At 36.0% G+C, this 19,211-nt stretch overlaps 1 protein-coding gene across 1 annotated transcript in view; it reads right to left on the bottom strand.

Annotated features, from left to right (window-relative positions):
- Positions 1–19,211, bottom strand: part of LOC122534892 (fibrillin-1-like) — a 106,411-nt gene that overhangs the window by 45,594 nt on the left and 41,606 nt on the right. Inside the window, exons 16-18 of the mRNA XM_043665950.1 lie at positions 6,944–7,083; positions 2,589–2,691; positions 168–193 (exon numbers count right to left, since the gene is read on the bottom strand). Coding sequence (XP_043521885.1) covers positions 168–193; positions 2,589–2,691; positions 6,944–7,083 — 269 coding nt within the window. The remainder of the gene's footprint in view (positions 1–167; positions 194–2,588; positions 2,692–6,943; positions 7,084–19,211) is intronic.

Genomic DNA, 19,211 nt, shown 5'->3' on the forward strand with positions numbered 1-19,211 from the left:
TAGCAGCAATTGCAAGCGAGGCAGCATGCAACAGTAAAGCTTGTGACGCGAGAGGAAAAGGATGATGGCAGAAAATGGCGCGAGACAAGGAGAGTAGAGTTACGTTCACCCAGATGAAAAATTAAGAAAACTATAAGAAAACACATACGAATTTCTTTTCAACTCACCTCGGAATCTCGACGATGCTCGGATTCTGAAAATGTACGAGACATCAGATAAGATCGTTTAATCGTTTTTTTTTTTTATCATGACCGATCGATGTTATCGTCGACCGAAATTCCACCGTGACCTTTCGCCCTCGACGAAAGCAGAATTCTTCTTCTTATCGAGGTGATTCTTGGAGATTTTATGGGAGGATTGCCTTTATTGAACCCATTAAGCCGATGTAATTAGCCCAAGTTGATTAAATGATCGAACTAACCAGAGAGATATTATCTGACCGATGAGACAGAATGACGGAACATTATTTCTACATGTCGTCCCGCGTTCTTAATAATTTGGCATTTCATGAACGAAGTTACGCTTCAGTAATTTAGCTTCCCATTTCCAGTGATTATTATTTTATTGCCAAAGTTATAAAGTCTTGGTGATTATTTCTGAACGATGCTAATTTATTTTTCTGAAGTAATGGAAAGAATATTCTGCAGAACATTTCAGTAATTATCACATTTCACGAGAAAGAATTTTATGTTGAAAGTTTTAATATTATACTCGAATGAGACTGAAAGATCTGTTTTTTCATTATTCGCGTAAAATTTTGTAGAAAATCCTCCCATAATTGTTTAACAGTAAGTTTTTATTTTAACCTAATGTTTAGTTTAACAGTAACTGTAAATGAAACAACTAATATTTCAAAACACTGTTAGTGGATCGATGATATTTAAATATCGTTTAGAACGATCACTGTTTTTTTTTTAACGTTTTGTATTCTTATGCGTCATTCAAAAATAATAAATTATCTCCCAAATAACTCGAGTGTAGTTGGTAAATTTTCAAACTCGAAATTTTCTCGAAAATGAAAAAGGTTTTGGTGAAACAAATGTTATTCTGTCTTTTTAACTTTATTCATGTTTACCTTTCAGTCGATCATGAGTTGCAGGATATCCTGTATATGCACAGTAAAGAGCATAATTGAACCAACGATGAAAAATTGTCAATAATTTAAATTGCCATAAGTACATAGAACAGTCTACTTGGTTTCATTTAAAGCTTAAGATCTCTACTTTCAATTTTAAATTTATTTTTTCCAAAGATGATTTTAACATAAATGATGAATGAAAAAGATACTTTTACCTCGAAAATTGTAAAAAGAATTAAATAACGATTTCTTGAGTTATTATCGTTTAATTCTAACATTCAAAATTTAATAAAAAATTGTACAGTAGCTCTTTGAAATGATAATAGATCTAGGTGCGAAAAATTTCTTTAATATTTCCAGAGATATTTAAATTCTTTTTTTTTTTAATTTTTACAATGTTCCAAAAAGAAATAGCTTTTTATTTTCCCACTCTTTGATATGAGATCATCTTTGAAAACAACGAACTTGGAGTAGAGATTCCGTGCTTCGAAACGAGATCAAATGGATCGTTATATGATTTTCCTTTACAAAGTTTAAATTATCGACAATTTTCCATCGTTGTGCTTTTCGCTGTATGCATTTGCTTCAATAATATTTGTCATTAAGCTACAATTCACACAGCTACAATTTCACCAAAAGCTTGTAAAAAAGTTGAAAGTTGTGAACGATCCCAATTAACTACTATACCTCAAACATTTCTTATATTTTTAAATCCTCTATTTCTATTTCTATTTTTCTATCTTTCTATTTTCTATCCATGCGCATCTTCCAAGATTTTCCAATATTATACGTACGACTCTGTACATTTTTACATCTCCAACCCTTTACACGCTCGAACGCATAAACATCCCCCTATTGTCACACTATACTTCAAACATTTTTCGTATATTTTTAAACCCTCTGTTTCTATTTCTATTTTTCTATCAGTCATTTTTCTATCCTCTGTTTCTATCTTCCTATTTTCTATCCATGCGCGTCTTCTAATATTTTCCAATATGTACGTGCGTACGATTCTGTACATTTTTACATTTCCAATCCTCGGAGTTTGCACGCTCGAACGCATAAACATCCCCCTTATTATCGCACTATACCTAAAACATTTCGTATATCTTTAAAACCTCTATTTCTATTTCTATCTTTACTGTCTTTCATTTTTCTATCCTCCTATTTCCTATCCGTGACTCTGTACATTTTTACATCTCCCAACACGCTGTACACGCTCGAACGCACAAACACCCCCTCCCCTATTACCACGCTAATAGGAACAACATCGCCTGCAAACGCGCACACGCGAGCGACTCTTCAGCGTCCAATCTCCTAACAAACCATAAACCAGGATCCTTCACTCTCCACAGTGATCGTACATAACAGGCAATCATCGCGTCCGGCTAACAGGACGTTCTGTCCACCCTCCCAATTTACCAGCCGAAAATATTCGGCGAAGGTCGCCGCCGCTCGATATCATCGATCGCCCTCTGGCGAGCTGCTCGCCGGTATTACATAAATTTACCTCGCACGTGTATCGAGAAATGGCATTCGACTCGATTTCCGGCTGCATCGGAAGCGATGTAGCGCACGTTGTGAATGCCGGGGTACATCAGTTGTCCAGGTTCCTGCACGGGAAATACAACACGGCCGATGTTAAATTTTCGTCTCGCGAGAGATTGAAACACGCAAGCATTATCGTCGTCGTCGTCGTCGTCGTCGTCGTCGTCGCGATGTTATTTAAAATTTTCAAATTTTTTCAAGTTTGAATTCGATGTCGGCGAATTTTCAATTGCCGTGTCTCGCTGATTTTTTTCCTTTTTCCGATCGAACGAAACGTTTCCTCTGTATCTTTTCATGCACGCGACGCGATGATTAATAAAGAAGAATTGATATAGCGTTTAATTTGAGGAATCAGGGATTTAGGGACGATTTTTTAGCGTGACAGAGACATTGTTGACTGGACCGAGTATTTTTATATATTTTATATCATTTTGAAGTGTTGCATCTTAATTTAGTGAGGAGGAAGGTATCGAGGGATAATTAACAAGGAGGAGAATATTGATAATATATCTTTTAGTTCAAGGAATCAGGGATTTAGGGACGATTTTCAACGTGACAGAGATATTGTTGACTGGACCGAGTATTTTTCTATTTTTTATATCATTTTGAACTGTTGCATCTTAATTTAGTGAAGTGGAAGGTACTGAGGGATAATTAACAAGGAGGAGAATATTGATAATATATCTTTTAGTTCAAGGAATCAGGGATTTAGGGACGATTTTCAACGTGACAGAAATATTGTTCTATAATTCTATATTTTGAACTGTTACGTGCAGTGAAATTTAATTTGATAATCAACAAGGAGAAGGAAGAATAATTGGTATTATATCTTTTAATTCAATGAATCAGGGATTCAGGGACGATTTTCAGTATGACAGAGATATTGTTCTATAATTCTATATATCATTTTGAACTGTTGAGTGTAGTGAAATTTAATTTGATAATTAACAAGGAGAAAAAAGAATAATTGGTAATATATTTTTTAGTTCAATGAATCAGGAATTTAGGGATAATTTTCAGTGTGAGTCATAGTTGACAAATTATTTTTCCACTTTTCTATTTCTTTATATGTTTTTATATATTTTCTGTATATTTTTAAATATATTTTTTATATACTTTTTAATTTTCTATATAGTTTTTAAAACGTTACATGCAATGAAACTCAATTTTTCAACGAACGCTTCTTGTTGCCTAAATCTAATAAATTCGCTCGACGTGTATAGCATTAAATCTTATTTAAAATTGGCTGAGACGTGCGATAATGAGTTTTGTTTATCGTTTGATAATTTATTGTGCATTCCCAGACACAGAGTTCCATCGATATAGAATTTCCAATAAGTTTTCTCGAGACCTTCTCCCTCATATCGATTGATTCTCGTCTTTCAATTGACTCTCTCATTCATTCATCTCCTATTCTTCTTTTCTCAATATTCATTTCAGAATGAATGAACGAATGAACGAATGAATAGGGACTGTTAATCGAGATTGTTATTATATCGTGAAATCGTAGACGATTATGAAAAATTACTGAGTCGAAATTTTTTATCCGATCGGTTACTAAAACAAATGATTAAATTCTAAACCCTTTTCATCTTACTTCTGTTTCAAAATATAATACAATATAAAACATATAATCTATCGATCGACTTTTAACGCATTGCACTTGTCAAATAGTCTGATACCACTTCTCATTATTGGATCGATGATAATTTTATTTATATTATATTATATTATATATTATAATTATTTATTATAATTTTATATTCTTACTATATCATATCTAAAGAAACACGATCCACAGAGAAATAAATAATCTAATTATCTAATAAATAATCTGTTCCAAATATTTTACACATTTTACAAATCTTTGGAACTTTCCCCCAGAAATGTATATTAACATCCCGTAGTAGTATAGTATTATATAATAAACCCGACTGTAAACTCGACACCATAAAACCCCGGTTGTTATTTTCACTTACCATTATCCTCCACTCTCTCACACCTCTTGCTCGCCTCATTCTCATTACCCATACTTTTCTCCCTTCTCCCTGATATTGCCTTCGTTTTTCCTTCGTTTCTTTTTTTAAATCTCCTCTACGCCCTCTTTCTCTCTCGCACATACACCTTTCACTCGGAAGCCACTTTAATTGACGCAACTTAGCAATTTGCCGTTGCACGTCGAAACGTCGCGTTTATTAGCGTCGCGTGTAGGAGAGGAAGCCCGCCAATTACGGGCTGGGCCAATTATCGCCTGTCCGGTCAATTCGCGAGCATGTTATCGCGTTATAACGACACGCGACGATCGCGGTGTCGTTCGCCTGCCTGGCGTTCGCGTGCTTGAAACTTAACCGCTGGCTAATTACCATCGACCGCAAACTTTTCTACCCGAACCGCATCCACTCCGCCCCGATCCTTTCAAAGTAAAAGTCCAGACCGGGTGGCGCGGCTGGGGGCGAGGAGACCCGTACAAACAAAAGTGCAGACAGATAGAAATTGAAAAAAGTCAGGGGAAGGTTAACCAGCGCTGTGATTCTTGAAATTTTTCATGCTTTTCTTTCACGTTCTCTCTCTCGAGCTATCGTTTCGAGAAGATAATTAATAACAATTCCAATTCTATTGCGAGTTGTTTTGAGAAATCTGTTGAAAATTGAAAAAAAAATAAGGGGGTAATTAACTCTTTTGTGATGGTCGAAATTTTTATGCTTTTGTTTCATGTTGTCTCGATCGTTTGAGAAGATCGTTTCGAGTATTATAATAATAATTCTTATTCCACTGCGAGTTGTTTGGTCACAGAGAAAGAACGAACGCAGGAGAGACGATCTTTCAATCTTAATTCAATTTGGAAGAATAAGAAAGAAGATGGATTTGCATCGCGAAGCGGAATATTCCAAAGCAATCTATGATTGACGAAAAATTTTTGAATTCAACTTTCTTTTGATATACTTCTTAACATATTGCTAGTAAATTTCTCTGCTAATTTTAATGTAGTCTGCGCTCTGATATTTCGTCGCAACGAATCAATATATTAACAAAGAATACTAACTATTTCAACCAGGATTAAATAAGATAGACAATTTGATAAATTTTGTAAAATCATGTAAACTTCAGTGACATAACCCGTCGTACAATTCGAACCATCGCAAATTAAAAAAAAAAAAGAAAGGAAAAATTAAGAAAAAGGAAAGGAAGGTTAGAAAAACCTCGTTTCGATGGTTCAATAATTTCTTTCGTTGCCTGATCCACGAGACACGACAAGTAAATTAACAGGATGAAAGCACCACGGTCAAGTTAATTGTCAAGTTCGATCGTTAACCTCTTGCGCTGGAATGACGTGCCACGCACGTCGAGGAATTTTTGTCCCAGAATTGCAATATTTTTTTGAGTTCCAAGTATATTTAAGTAAAACCCAGACAAAACAAATAATAAATTTATTACCGACGAGTTCAAAAAGTAAGCGGCGAATTATTGTATACGGTTTGGTCACTCGTTATGGTCCGCAATCAGTTGCTGCAAGCGGTTAGAATTAAAATTTGCAAATTTTATAGAAATTTACAGAAAAAGAAAACCTAACACGTTATAAGCGTTGACGATGAACGCTTCCCAAATGAAAGCACAAACGTGTAAAAGTCGCGAAAATTTTCGCAAAACGTTCTCCAAATTGACGAGTTGGAAAAGAAATCGGCGAATTATTGTATACGGTTTGGTCACTCGTTATGGTCCGCAATCAGTTGCTGCAAGCGGTTAGAATGTTTTTGCAAATTTATAGAAATTTACAGAGAAAGAGAACCTAACACGTTATAAGCATTGACGATGAACGCTTCCCAAATGAAAGCACAAACGTATAAAAGTCGCGAAAATTTTCGCAAAACGTTCTCCAAATTGACGAGTTGGAAAAGAAATCGGCGAGTTATTGTACACGCGATTCGGTCACTCGTTACGGTCCGCAATCAGTTGCCAGCGCAAGTGGTTAACGGCAGAAGTTTTAATAAACCGTCTCGCGAACGAACAAGAGGAGAAGAAGAGGGGGTGGGGAGGAGCGCGACGGATTCTTATTTCGTCGCGGCGTGGAACGTGGAAGAAAGGGGGTGAAGGGGGGCGTATTTCCACGCGGAAATAAAGGGAGAAATAAAGTCGAACGTACAAAGGAGGGGATGGCGTCGCGAGGCGTCATCTTCCCCGAGATCAAACGCGAGCAGAAATTTTCGGCCGACCAGGGAGGGAAATGTCGGGAGGGTGGAGGCGTGGGTGAATGGGAGAACGCGAGGGGGTGACAGCGCGGGGATTACCCCGGGCCAGAATTCGATGTCGTTTGCTCACCCTCGTTTTGTAGACCCGCTCGATGCCGACGTTGTCGGTGAACGTTGGCTCCTGCCAGAATATTAAGCGATTTCGCTCGCCGGGGCTTAGCCGCACTTCAAAGGACGTCGGGCACGTCGAAACTTTCGGATTCTCCGTGTCTGCGAATGGTAATATAATCAGTCGTCAGTATGGTAAACAAATTGCCCCGTTTTACGGGGCGGGAGGCAGCGGTCCGTTCCCAACTACCGGTGGAACCCGGGTTTTAACCTTTTATGGCCTCGATTATATCGTGATTTGTTGCCACATCTATTCTCTGTGGAAACTGCGAGCCACGGTTTATAATCTATTAATTTGTCAGGGGATTGGCGATGTTCTTTCACGGATTTTGTTCGATGTATGTGGTACATGCGGCATCGCAAATTTACTCAAGACTCTCTCGAGTGGATCGGTATTTCATTTCGTAATGTCAATTTTTTTTTTTTTTTTGCAGTAATGCAACTTTAATTAATTGTATTTAAAAATGAAGGGTTGTGAAAATGGTCTTGTTTCTCAGAGAAATTTTCTCAGAAAATATTCTTCGGAAGAAGTCGTTATTTCGTAATAAAACTTTCTTCTTTATTGTTCGTGGATTTTATATTATATTTTTGACAGATATTTAGCACTTTGTAGAAAGAATATTTTTTCATAAATGTAACTTTCATAAATATACCAGTGCAATGAATATTATTATTAGATATTAAATATCAACTTTCTAGATATTGGGCCCATTCTGATGCTTTTGTATATTTTAAAATACATAGTGATGCTTTCTAGGTACAGAAATTTAAATCTTGAGAAAAAGGATTTTCAACACTCCACGGGGTTTGTTCGGCAACTATTATACGGTTACATTTTAGAACGTTTCGTATAAGTTGCGTGAAATTCTCTTTTATTTTTTCTTTTTTTCTTTCTTTCCTTCTTTCTTTTTTTTTTTTTTTTTTGTTTAATCAGCTTTTAGAAACGTCGGAGTAATTAGTAAGTACGTGGGGAAATTCGAGATGAGACTGTATGTAGGTTAATGCGAACGTTTTACTTGGTTTAAAGTTCTAATTTCGTTTACTTTGAATCTTGCAATTATATATATATATTTTTTAAGAAACTAGGACTCGCGTCGCGCTCGGAGCTGTTGTAATTAGTTTCAGGGGCATCCGCAGTTGGTAATCTTTGCAAGGATGTAAAAGTGACTGAACTATCTTTCTATCTTCTCTAAAATTCGCGAGAATTTTGAAAAATGTACATTTCAACAAAGAGATCCAATTTTAACCAGATTTGTGTAACTTGTTTGAAGAAGGAAGATTGGTCCAATATTAAATTAATAAAAAATAAAATTAAACATTGAAAAATTAAGTTAACTAGTATCTAAATTCTATTGATTGTCAATGGCTGAAAAATAGTGAAGAATTAAAATTGTTACTGTTGTTAATCTGACTGTTAATTAATTTCCGTATTAAACATTTTTTACTGCGTATGACTTAATTCTGAAATTACTATACTGCGGATTTTTGTACAAATTTATATTTCTTACGAATATTAAAGAGATAGAATTCAAGTGAATATTTATTTAAATATTTTTTACATCTTTACATATTTAAATTTTGTATAGAAATCCGCAGTTTGTTTCTTTGTAAATCTTACTATTCTTTAAACTTTCTTTTATCCGCGTTTTGCACAAATAAATATTCTTCGACGAGTTCGAACAAATTTCTGTCAGCCGCCGTACGAAATTCTAAAATCTAAAAATCGGACTGATTGCAATTAAATTGAACTGACTGCAATTGAATCAAACGTTATAGAAACAAGATCGACTGGTGTCTAACTACCAATCGAATCGCCTTCAAAGAATAGCCTAACTGCGTGAAAGTAACTAATCGGGAACGTAAGAGACATTCACGACTCTCTCGTTCGAGAGCCTGATCAATTCGTCTGTAATTACCGATCGGTTACGTCCTCCCGTGTCAATAAACTGTCCGGCTTATAATTTTACGACGTTTAATTAAACGGGAAACAAGATCTGACGAGGGAAAGGGATGAATCGTGTTAGGCGACACTTGGCTAAGACGGTCTGACACAATTAAAAGTTTCGCCGATCTGATTTAATAGTTCGACGGGATCTTTGACGTTCCCGATTCCGACACGTTAACTCACAGACACACGGGCATTTTGCCTCGAAATAGTTCTTTTCATCGGGAATTTTGTTTTCGACTAAAAGTTTCACGCTCGGTTAAACGGGAATTTCTCGTTCGAGAACCCTCCTTCGCGCCGCCTCTAAGGATTTTAACCACTTCAGCCTGTTTACCTGGACGAGTGTACTTAATATAACGATTTGGTGTTTCATGGCTATTTCGCTAAATGGTGAATTTATCGTTCAACAGTCCGCGAGGTTGAAAGTTTAGACGATTTAAGTATGATATTCAAATATCATACTGCGTTTTTTCTTTTTTTTTTTTTTTTTTTTTTTTTTTTTTTGGTAGAGATTGATTCGTTGTCTAGTGACTAACTTTCACTGAGTAGGTATATAATTAATATTATGATACAGATACGTAATTACAGCGTTGTAACTGCAAAAGTTCATGCAAATAAGATAAATCAACAGACATGAATATGTTATATAGTCAATGATCGATGAATCATTTTTAAAGGACATTATCGAAAGAACACTCCAAATTACAATATTTATAAAATTTGTAGTATTTAACGGATAAAATAATTTTCCACCCAAGTAGCAAAAAGAAGAATTCTACTTCTTTAATTATCTTCCTAAAGATACAAAACTGTATAAACCTTCACAGTCCGGTAATAAAGTACCATTTCAGTAATAACCATTTTGAAAAGCCATTAAAAAAACACTTTTCTCATGTTCCTTTCTCGAACTATAGTTTAACTGATAAAGTTCTACTTTTTTAATTATCTTCATGAAGATACGAAATTGCATAAATCTTCATCAGTAATAAGTACCATTCTTAACCTAACCTAAACTTAAACATTCTTGAAAGACAGCATTAAAAATCTTCTCTTGAATATTCTTTCCCCAAACTATAATATTTGTATAATATTTATATTCTTACAATATTTAGCAGTACTTAAAATAATAGTATTTGCAGTAGTTAACGCTATTTAAAACAATTTTTTAAGACTTTCACTATTTTCACAAAGATATCTAAATTGAACCTTCGAAGTTCAAGTAACGAGCTTGAAAATAAGTTACAATTCCTCCGTCAAAAATTTATAACTTTCCAACCCGGCAAATGCTACAGTTGAATATCTGAGAACAAGAAGAGGGCAAATTAAGCGATCGCCAGTATAAAAATCCAAACTCCACGAAACAAGCAACTCTCGTTTCTCCGAGATATTCTCCGAAACCTTACCACCGAAAAACTCACCCCCTTTGCTCGGCACGAAACTTCTAAATTCGTACAATTAATTCTACCTTGCCCATCCCCTTGCACCTTCCTGCGTATACAGAGTGTTCTAGTTTCGTGATTCAACGTGGAGAAATAAAGCTTATACAAAATTAAATTATATTAAAAATAAATATAAATGTAAAATAAATATAAATGTAAAATAAATATAAATGTAAAATAAATATAAAATTATATTAAAAATAAAGCTTATATAAAATTTTATTGACAACTTCGCCACCTCGTTTTCGAGAAAATCGACTTTGAACACTTCTTAAAGAATCCAATAGCAATAATTTACCTAATTAAACACGGAATGTATGTTATATGACATTATGTGTCACATATAATAACCAATCTTTTAGTATTTATATGTAGTTTATTAACTTTTTTCAAAAAATATCTCGCAATGTATTCGCGTGGATGAAGAAACATACACTAATCTGTTGTACTAACTGAAGCACACCCTTAACCCTTTCTCCCGGACATTTTTCAAATATTCAAACATGCTCGGAGATTGACATTGCAATTATTATACTCCACATTAACGTTACTCTATATTATACTTTGTAGATGTTCGTACTCGTAGCTTGTAATAATAATTTCGACTCTTATGTTAGAAACTTGTTGCTACGATTCATCATTTTCGGTTCAAGCGAACAATTCGAAAAACTATAGATAGCACTGAGATATATTCAGAGATATATTTAGAGATATAATATAAATAATGTTTATGTTAATAGGAGTAACGATAATGGAACAACAAATAATTAAACAAGACGAATATCATTCGATCAACACGAATTAACAACTCGAATAACAACACAATTGACACTTTTAATAGCTCTTTTCGAATGCTCTCTCGCGACTCGGTCTTTCAACTCGTCTCGACTCTGGTCCTCTTAAAAAGGGAACCGAAATATTTCGTCACATCTCTGTGATCAACAAACAGACTATCTGTTATATTTAAACGTAACTAAAATTATAACTACGGATCAAATTATGAGAATACTACGGTTATTAACAAGGCAAGCGGTCAACGTTTCGCTCATTTTCAATTTCCACGGCTGCGCCGCGAGAACTTGCGATGCCCTGTACACCGTTTCCAGCCTCGAAGTTCACAACAAACCATCCCAACGCGAAACTACAACCTCAGCCGCGTTCGTTCGGAACGAGCGTTACTGCCTGGCGGAGGAGCAAATTTCTTTTTGTTCGAGGACGAACGAAAAACGTACGCCAACTCCGCGAACGCCCGGACGATCGAAGGGGTATTAACGAACAAACTGGACCGGTTAGAAAGGCCGTAGTTCAATCTAGAGTTAGAAGGAAGACGGACAACCGGGAAAATCGGGAGAGGAACCGAAACCGATGGGAAAGAAAGAAAGAAAGAAAGAAAGAAAGAAAGAAAGGGAGACGCGAGACCGAGCGGCCGAGGGTCGTGTCTCTCTGATAAAAAGGGAAACTTTTTCAAAAGCTCCGGCGAAATCGAGGCCTCGGCCCCGGGTTTCAAATCGAATCGCCGATACTCAGGGGGAGGGGGTGGGAGTGGGAGGGAGGGGGAGAGAGCCGAAGTTTCGTTTCGTCGGTAGCGAGTGCACTTAACCGAGTGCCGCTTAATTACTCATTCCTAAAGTTCGCGAAACTCCCTTTAAGCGAGTTCCTTCCGGTGGACAGCGACGTCGCTCGTTTGGACGAACTGCGAGAAAGCGAGAGAGAAAGAAAGAGAGAGAGAGAGAGAGAGAAGGAGGGAGAGGGAGAGATGAACGACACGGTTAGATGGATTCTGGTTGGGGGCCGATATGCAATTACGCGAAACAGAACTGCTGTGTTGATCCAACGGTGCGAGCAAACGTGGCACTGTGATTCTTAATTGCTTGACCTACGATTTCATTGTATGAAGCCACCCTGCTGTACTAATTAATGGATAATTAAAGAGGCGTCGATCGGACAATGGCGGAAATAGCGAGGACGCGTGCATTGGTGACCTGTCGTTTGATGGTACAGAGTGTGGGATAAGAAAATACTGCAGATTGTTGTGGAGACTATCTCTATATTTTAGTAGTTTTATCGATGGATCCTACCTTTTGCATTGGAACGACGTTGAGAATATTTGGCCCAAAATTGCAATATTTTCTTAGCTTTAAGTATATTGAAATATAACCCAGGTAAAATAAATAATAAATTTATTACTTCTATCCAGTGACATACCGATGAATTCAGAAAGAAGACGAATTATTTTACACGGCTTGGTCACTCGTTATGGTCCGTGAACCGGTTACTAGCGCAAGGGGTTAACAAAGTCGTTGGTCTTTGTAGAAACTTATTTATTGACAGAGCTAAGCTAGTAGAATAGCGTAATATTTGTTATTAGAGGGAGTTATTTATATTTACTCATTGTATGGAATATTTATGTATTGCACAATGCGAGAGAAACTTATTTTGGAAGTTAGAAAGTATTAGGGGCGGCAAAATATATTTTTGATCACAACATAAAACGTGATCCTCGTCATTGACAGTTTTATGTGAATTGAGAGTTGTATACCGTTGTGGAAACTATTCTTGTTCATTGACGAATCATACAGAGTATACGTGTTACATTATAATTTATTATGCGAGAAAAATTTCTTAAATTTTGAAAATGAACTAAAATTGTTGCGGGCGATATATCGGATAGAAAATGAGCTATTCTCGTTTATTGACGAATTTTATAAAGTATACGTGTTACACAGTAATTTGGACAATGCAGGAAAAAATGTGCTAAACTTTTACGAAGATCGACTTTGTCGAGATCGTGAAGGTATCATTGCTCCTTGGAATTGTCACGTAAATTACACTAACTTAGATGGATGCACGAATAAATAATATTATTACTCTTTTTTTGCGTTTAAATCTTTTCAAAAGCAAGAGATGCGTAATTGCACCTCCTTTTTCTTTTTTCACTTCGTATCGATCAACGATCAATACGAAATCAAATTCCGTTTGTCGCGTAATTTGTCCCGCGGCATTTCCTTTCGGGGGCAGCAATCAGGAACGAGGGCGAAACGGAAGTTTGCCGGTGACAAGGGTGAGGGGGCAAAGATTCGAATATCGCCGAAGAAATGAAGCAAGCCGGCAGAAATCCCGGCCTGTACAATGGCAATATCGACCTTTGTGGTTTCGCCAAGCTTGTGTAATTTACGAGCGACGCTGCGCTGCGCCGCGAGAATTAAACGTCCTGCTGCGCGCGCGAAAACACGCGTTGAATTTTCAGTAGAACACATTGCCAAAGAATTATGAAAATGAAACTCGTTCAACTAGTAGTGAATTATTATTTTTCTTCTTTCTTTTTTTTTTTTGTACTTGGGAATTGGCTCTGTACATTAGAATTTTGACAGTATCTTGTGGAGAATTATTTCGAAAAAATTTATTCTGGAAACTCTCTTCTTGCCTATGCCTTTCGAGTTTTCTTCGAAGAGCCATTTCTAAATTCTTCGTTAATTGATGTTTCGATCATCGATTGCTCGTTTATTAGTTTTTTTTTTTTTTGAAAATTGACGTTTCATTACATTTAATCAGATTTGAGACAGAGGAATCGCTTATTGACAACTTTATTTTATAATTACTTGACTGTATGAAAAGTTTCTCTGCATTTTTCTCTGTATAATATATATTATATTTGCATTTTGTGCAATGTGTAATATTCATATATATGACGTATATTTTGTTAGTAATAATTTATTATGATTTATCAATAATTATTTATTTATTTATTAACGATTAATTGTTTATCTAGTAATGGTTGATTATTCATTTATCGATCATTCATCAGTTATTTGTTAATAATGAATTAATATTTAGTTGCATCATATTTCGCTTAAGAAGAGGTCGTTTATTCGACCCAGTAATACTTCGCTAACAATAATAAATATCTTCGCTTTGAACAAAATACAACTATTACACTCTCTGTATTCCCCATTTCTTGTTTCAATTTTATATTAAAATCCCTTTTAAAGCATCTGTTTTTATTACTGAAACGTCCCTTTTCATTACACGAACGACTCAAAGATCGAAGCGGAGCCAGTATAAATATCAATCAACGCGAAATAAAAAATAAAAATAAATACAAAAACCCAGTGAAACTCTCTTTCTCTCTATTCGCCAGAAATTCCAAAATCTCAAGTAATTACAATACGTAAATAAAATTCGTCAAAAAAAAGAAAAAAAAACGACGAAAGAACAAAAGTAAAGAGAGAGAGAGAGAGAAAAACTAGAACTCACTTTCACGTCGAAGACATTTGCCGCGAGAAAAACTCGCCGTCACGTAAACGTGAACCGGATGAAATAGCACGGAGGCGCGTAGCCTAAGCCTCGCGTCGAGCTCAGACATCGCCAGGAACCTGACATTAATAATAGAGACGTTATATTGAACGATCAGGATGAAGAATTATGGGACATGTTGCTTGCACCCTGGCGAGCGAGGCACACCGGCCAGGAAAAATCCGCGAAACAAAGGGATCACGTGAGAAAGCCCTGTTCACCGCAGATGATATGTGATCGGCCGTTTCGATTTCTTTCATTTTGCGAAACTGCTTTGGGCAACGGCGCTATTATCTGCTGGTTAAGCAGCCCGCTCGTAAATCATGCATCGCCGAGATCAAATAAATACCGCAAAATAACGTTTCTATTCGAACTGTCGGCGGCCCGTGGCCATTTATTTTCTCCTCTTTCTTTCTCTCTCTCTCTCTCTCTTTCACGCGATATTGCACGGGTCGGCCTATGGAATGCGATTACATTCATCGGAAACTCGAACGATTCGCGCTTTGACGTAACAATCTTTTGTTTTTTTTTTTTTGTTTTTTCTTTTTTTGAAGGCCGATTTTTTTTAATTGACAGAGCAACAACTATTTCCAATCGAATCGAACGTTGATCAAGTGGCACTCTGCAACGGGGTTATTCGTTTATGAAACGCTCGAGTGTTCAAAAATTATTCAGACAGCTAGACATCTCGTGAGATAGCTAGACATCTCGCGAGATATCAAAAAATACGAGATAGTTTGGAGATCAAATGGATCGGTACGACAGAGTTCAAGAGATACATGGTCAAAACACTAGAACTACCAAAGTGGTCAAAATGACTAATTTATAATTTTCTATGGAAAATATTTTCACATATTTACAGCAGTGTATTTCATACTCGAGTGCCTTTGATAAAATATATTAATAGAAGCTTGTATCCTCTATATTGAATTATTAACTTTTCTTTGCTATAAATATTATACTCTTTCGTCGGTAGTTCTATCGTTGAACAAAAATTATTCGTACAGCTTGGTATCTTGCGTGAGAGATTAGAAAACACAAGAAACGTAGTTGACCAAGTTTATTCACTTGTGAGATGACATGCAAAAGTGAGACGAAAAAAAATTACCATGTTTGCGTAAACGCAAAATACAGTAATTAAAGGAGGAACATGAGGGAAATGGAAAAGATTACAGCACAGTGTGAAGCATGGTAAAATGGGAGCGCGCTTTTCCAAGGGAAAACACCCCCGTAATAATACGTAACAGTTCAACGGTATTTAAACTTCGCTTTCGAGCTCAAAGGGAGTCTCAAGCTGCACGTTTCATCAATTTCTCTTCTACCACTGTGTTTCTTTACTCTCGATATACTCGAGCTTTTCCTTTCTTTTTATTACCGTCATTATTGCCGTCCCTTTTTACCTCGCTGTTATTTCCCTTCGAAGCTACTCCGCGCCATCATCGCCTCATCAACAATCAGCCAGAAGAATTTCATTCGTTATTAATTTTCTCTGCCTCGGTATCAAATGTTAAAAATTGTATTCGCCGAAACGTACTATCTTCGCCCCCGTTCTCTAATATTTCCTTGAGAGATCCACTGATCGTCTATTATTGATATTTCGGAGAGGCAAGGAGAGTCCGTACGTTTTGTAATATTGTAAACACGAGGAAAAATTGCCTGACTGAAAAATATGACTGCAAACAAATCCTATTTATATTCATTTCCCGGTACCATCAAGAGAAACAATTTTAACTTTTGCAACTATACTGCTGTAACTATTCTCCTCTCCCGCCCCCCCCCCCCAAACCAATCACACCCGGAATTTTATTTTTCACCGTGCAATCTCGTGCCGGCGTCACACACGTGTGAATATTCTGCGGCGTCAAATGAAAAACAGGACTTTTTTTTCTGCAACGAGCAAAACGGTGATAATTTTTAGTCGCGCAGAAACAAAAAAGGAACGTGAAACAATTGATTCGCGAAAAGGTGCACTTCATCAATTTCAATAACTTTCACTTTTGTATCCACACTTTTAGAAGAGTTCAGATTAAATTACACGGTTTGAAAGTTTTTAATTTTAATCGCTTTCAGCCATTTTTTTTTACATTAAGGTGGTTATTATTTTCAGAATATATTTTAGTAATATTACAGTAATTATTTGTAGAATATTATCACTTAGTTATTTTAATCAATTTACTGTTAAACCTATTTACCTCGTAATTTTAGTCTAATTTTTACGTTTGTCTGTCAATTTAAATCAAACTCGTCTATCCAGGACTGATATAATATAAATTGAAATAATATAAATTTAATTATTTGGTATAAATTAGTATTAGTCATTTCTTTTGTCCACCATTTGAACTTCGAAGTGCCATCAGTACGCGTGATGAAAAGAGAACAAAAAGAGAAAAGGGTAAAAACTATGTAACGATAAAAAAAAAAAAGAAAAATAAAAAATAGAGAGCGGCAGTGGATCGCGGCAGTGAAATAATGTTTCCATAGGCGTGAAAAACTTTTTTTTCTCCTCTTCCCCATCAATATCTCGATGACCTCGATGGGAAAGCCAACAGGAGGAATAGAACTGTAGGCAACGCGGGCCACGCGTGTATTTATGTGACGTCGGTAGCGGAAACCGTCGCGGTCCTCTGGAGAACGCTTTTCGAGTGTTATTTCGTACTGGCGGAAACCAGCGAAACAATGACGTTTCGATGAATTTAATGTGAGCGGTCCCATGAAACGAAATGGTCCGCTAGGTCTGAAGTAACAAAAATTGTCGACCAATCAAACTTGTCGCCGGAACATTTTCGAAAATGGCACAAATATTGGAGGAAGTGTAACTAGATTTGTGCATTTAAAAATTTCTCTGATTAGAAATTTGCTTTGACTATCGAGTGTGATGTTAAAAACATTATTCTTGGATATTTTGTCTGTTCCTGCATATTGCAGAAACGTGAAAATTTTCAGAGTAGTTTCAAGAATCAGTATTGATAGTAGGCAAGGAAGTGTTTAAATAGATATATTGTCGAATAAAAGCTGCACTATTTTATGATTAATGACATTGATTGTATAATAGTTTCGTATTTGTATACTTTCTGATTGATTCGTACTAATTGAAATAAAATCTCGTATGACAGTCAATGTGTAGACGAAACTTAGAATATTTTACGTTTAATTATTCATTGTGCAGTTTGAAAAAATGGAATCTATGGAGATTTGCTTATTTACGCATTTTTCTATGTATGTGCATTGTATTTATTTTAGCATGTTCCGATTTCCCATAAATGCACAAAAAGTCAACAGAGGGGGATTATTATTATTTCCAGAGAAAATTATTTTGCTTCATACATTTCACTCCCTAAGAAATATTCCATACGTATTTTAACTTGATATTACTATTCTGCAAAGTTACTTTAATGTTACAATAAATATAAAAAAGAAACAATAAAATATTCAATTCTGTTTTATTAACTTGTTCAAACAACTTGTATGCTACTTCAAAAGTCAAATTAATAATTTAATTAATAATTTTCTACTACAATTTAACGAATTTAACCAGATTGCGATGGAAGTGCTTGGTGGGATACGCTGTATTTATTTAACAGCGTTTGTATTGTATAATTAACAACGTTTGTTTGAGCCATATTCTATTTGCTTGTAGAAAATTGTGTATTTATTGCGTAAATTTGCGTTGAGACCATAAACGAAATTATCGTGAACGATTGCTCAACAAGTATAAATTCGCCCTTCTATATTGTTTATTTCGAATCTAGTTGATTCACCTTAAAACTTTTCGCCAAGAAATCCTTCGATTCTACTACACTGGTTATTAACTACCAAAAATTATTTTTCTCATATCTACACTTGCATCATCGCAACATTTTCCTTTTGCAGTGACTTCTAATACCTTCGAAACAATATTTCTGAATATTGAACACGGTCCAATTCCAGAAACTATTTCGTAGAAACGAATCTCGTCGATACTCGGAAATTCTACGCGAGCAAAGAAAAGAAAAGACTGCATGCCACGCCTAACACAGCTTAAGAAACAAACTGTAATAATACCATAAGAATGCATAGAGTGCGAGCGTGTGCCACCAAAGTAGGTCCCTTAATTCCATGGAATTAAGATTGCAACTCCTAACACGAGGCTGGCGTGACACGAAAGTCACATAAATTCGAATCGAAACGACAATGTTAATTCTCACGACCGCTCGTACGTGAAGTGGAATTTAAATCACGAAAATCCCCGCCAGCCAGCCATTAAATTATCTCGGTCGGACGATAATTTTCGAAATTTTCTGTATCAGATCGATGGATCTCTGTATCAACGTTTCGTGGTCACTCTTGTGCAGAGAAGATTCAAGTACCGCGAACAAATCGAAAAGAAATCGCACCTGATGCACGTGAAGTTCCGGTCTCGCGGAAACGTGACGTTCCCTTGCCGCGAATATAGCGTCCGTGGGCGAAATTACTTCTTACGCGAGGTGAAAATATCACTGACGGGACGTTGGTAGTTTTCGAACGTAATTTAAACTTGCCTCGAAGTTTTTTGTAATTAAACTTCCGAACTCTAT

This window comes from Frieseomelitta varia, unplaced genomic scaffold (assembly GCF_011392965.1).
Source record: "Frieseomelitta varia isolate USP_RPSP 00005682 unplaced genomic scaffold, Fvar_1.2 scaffold_648, whole genome shotgun sequence".
NCBI lineage: Eukaryota > Metazoa > Arthropoda > Insecta > Hymenoptera > Apidae > Frieseomelitta > Frieseomelitta varia.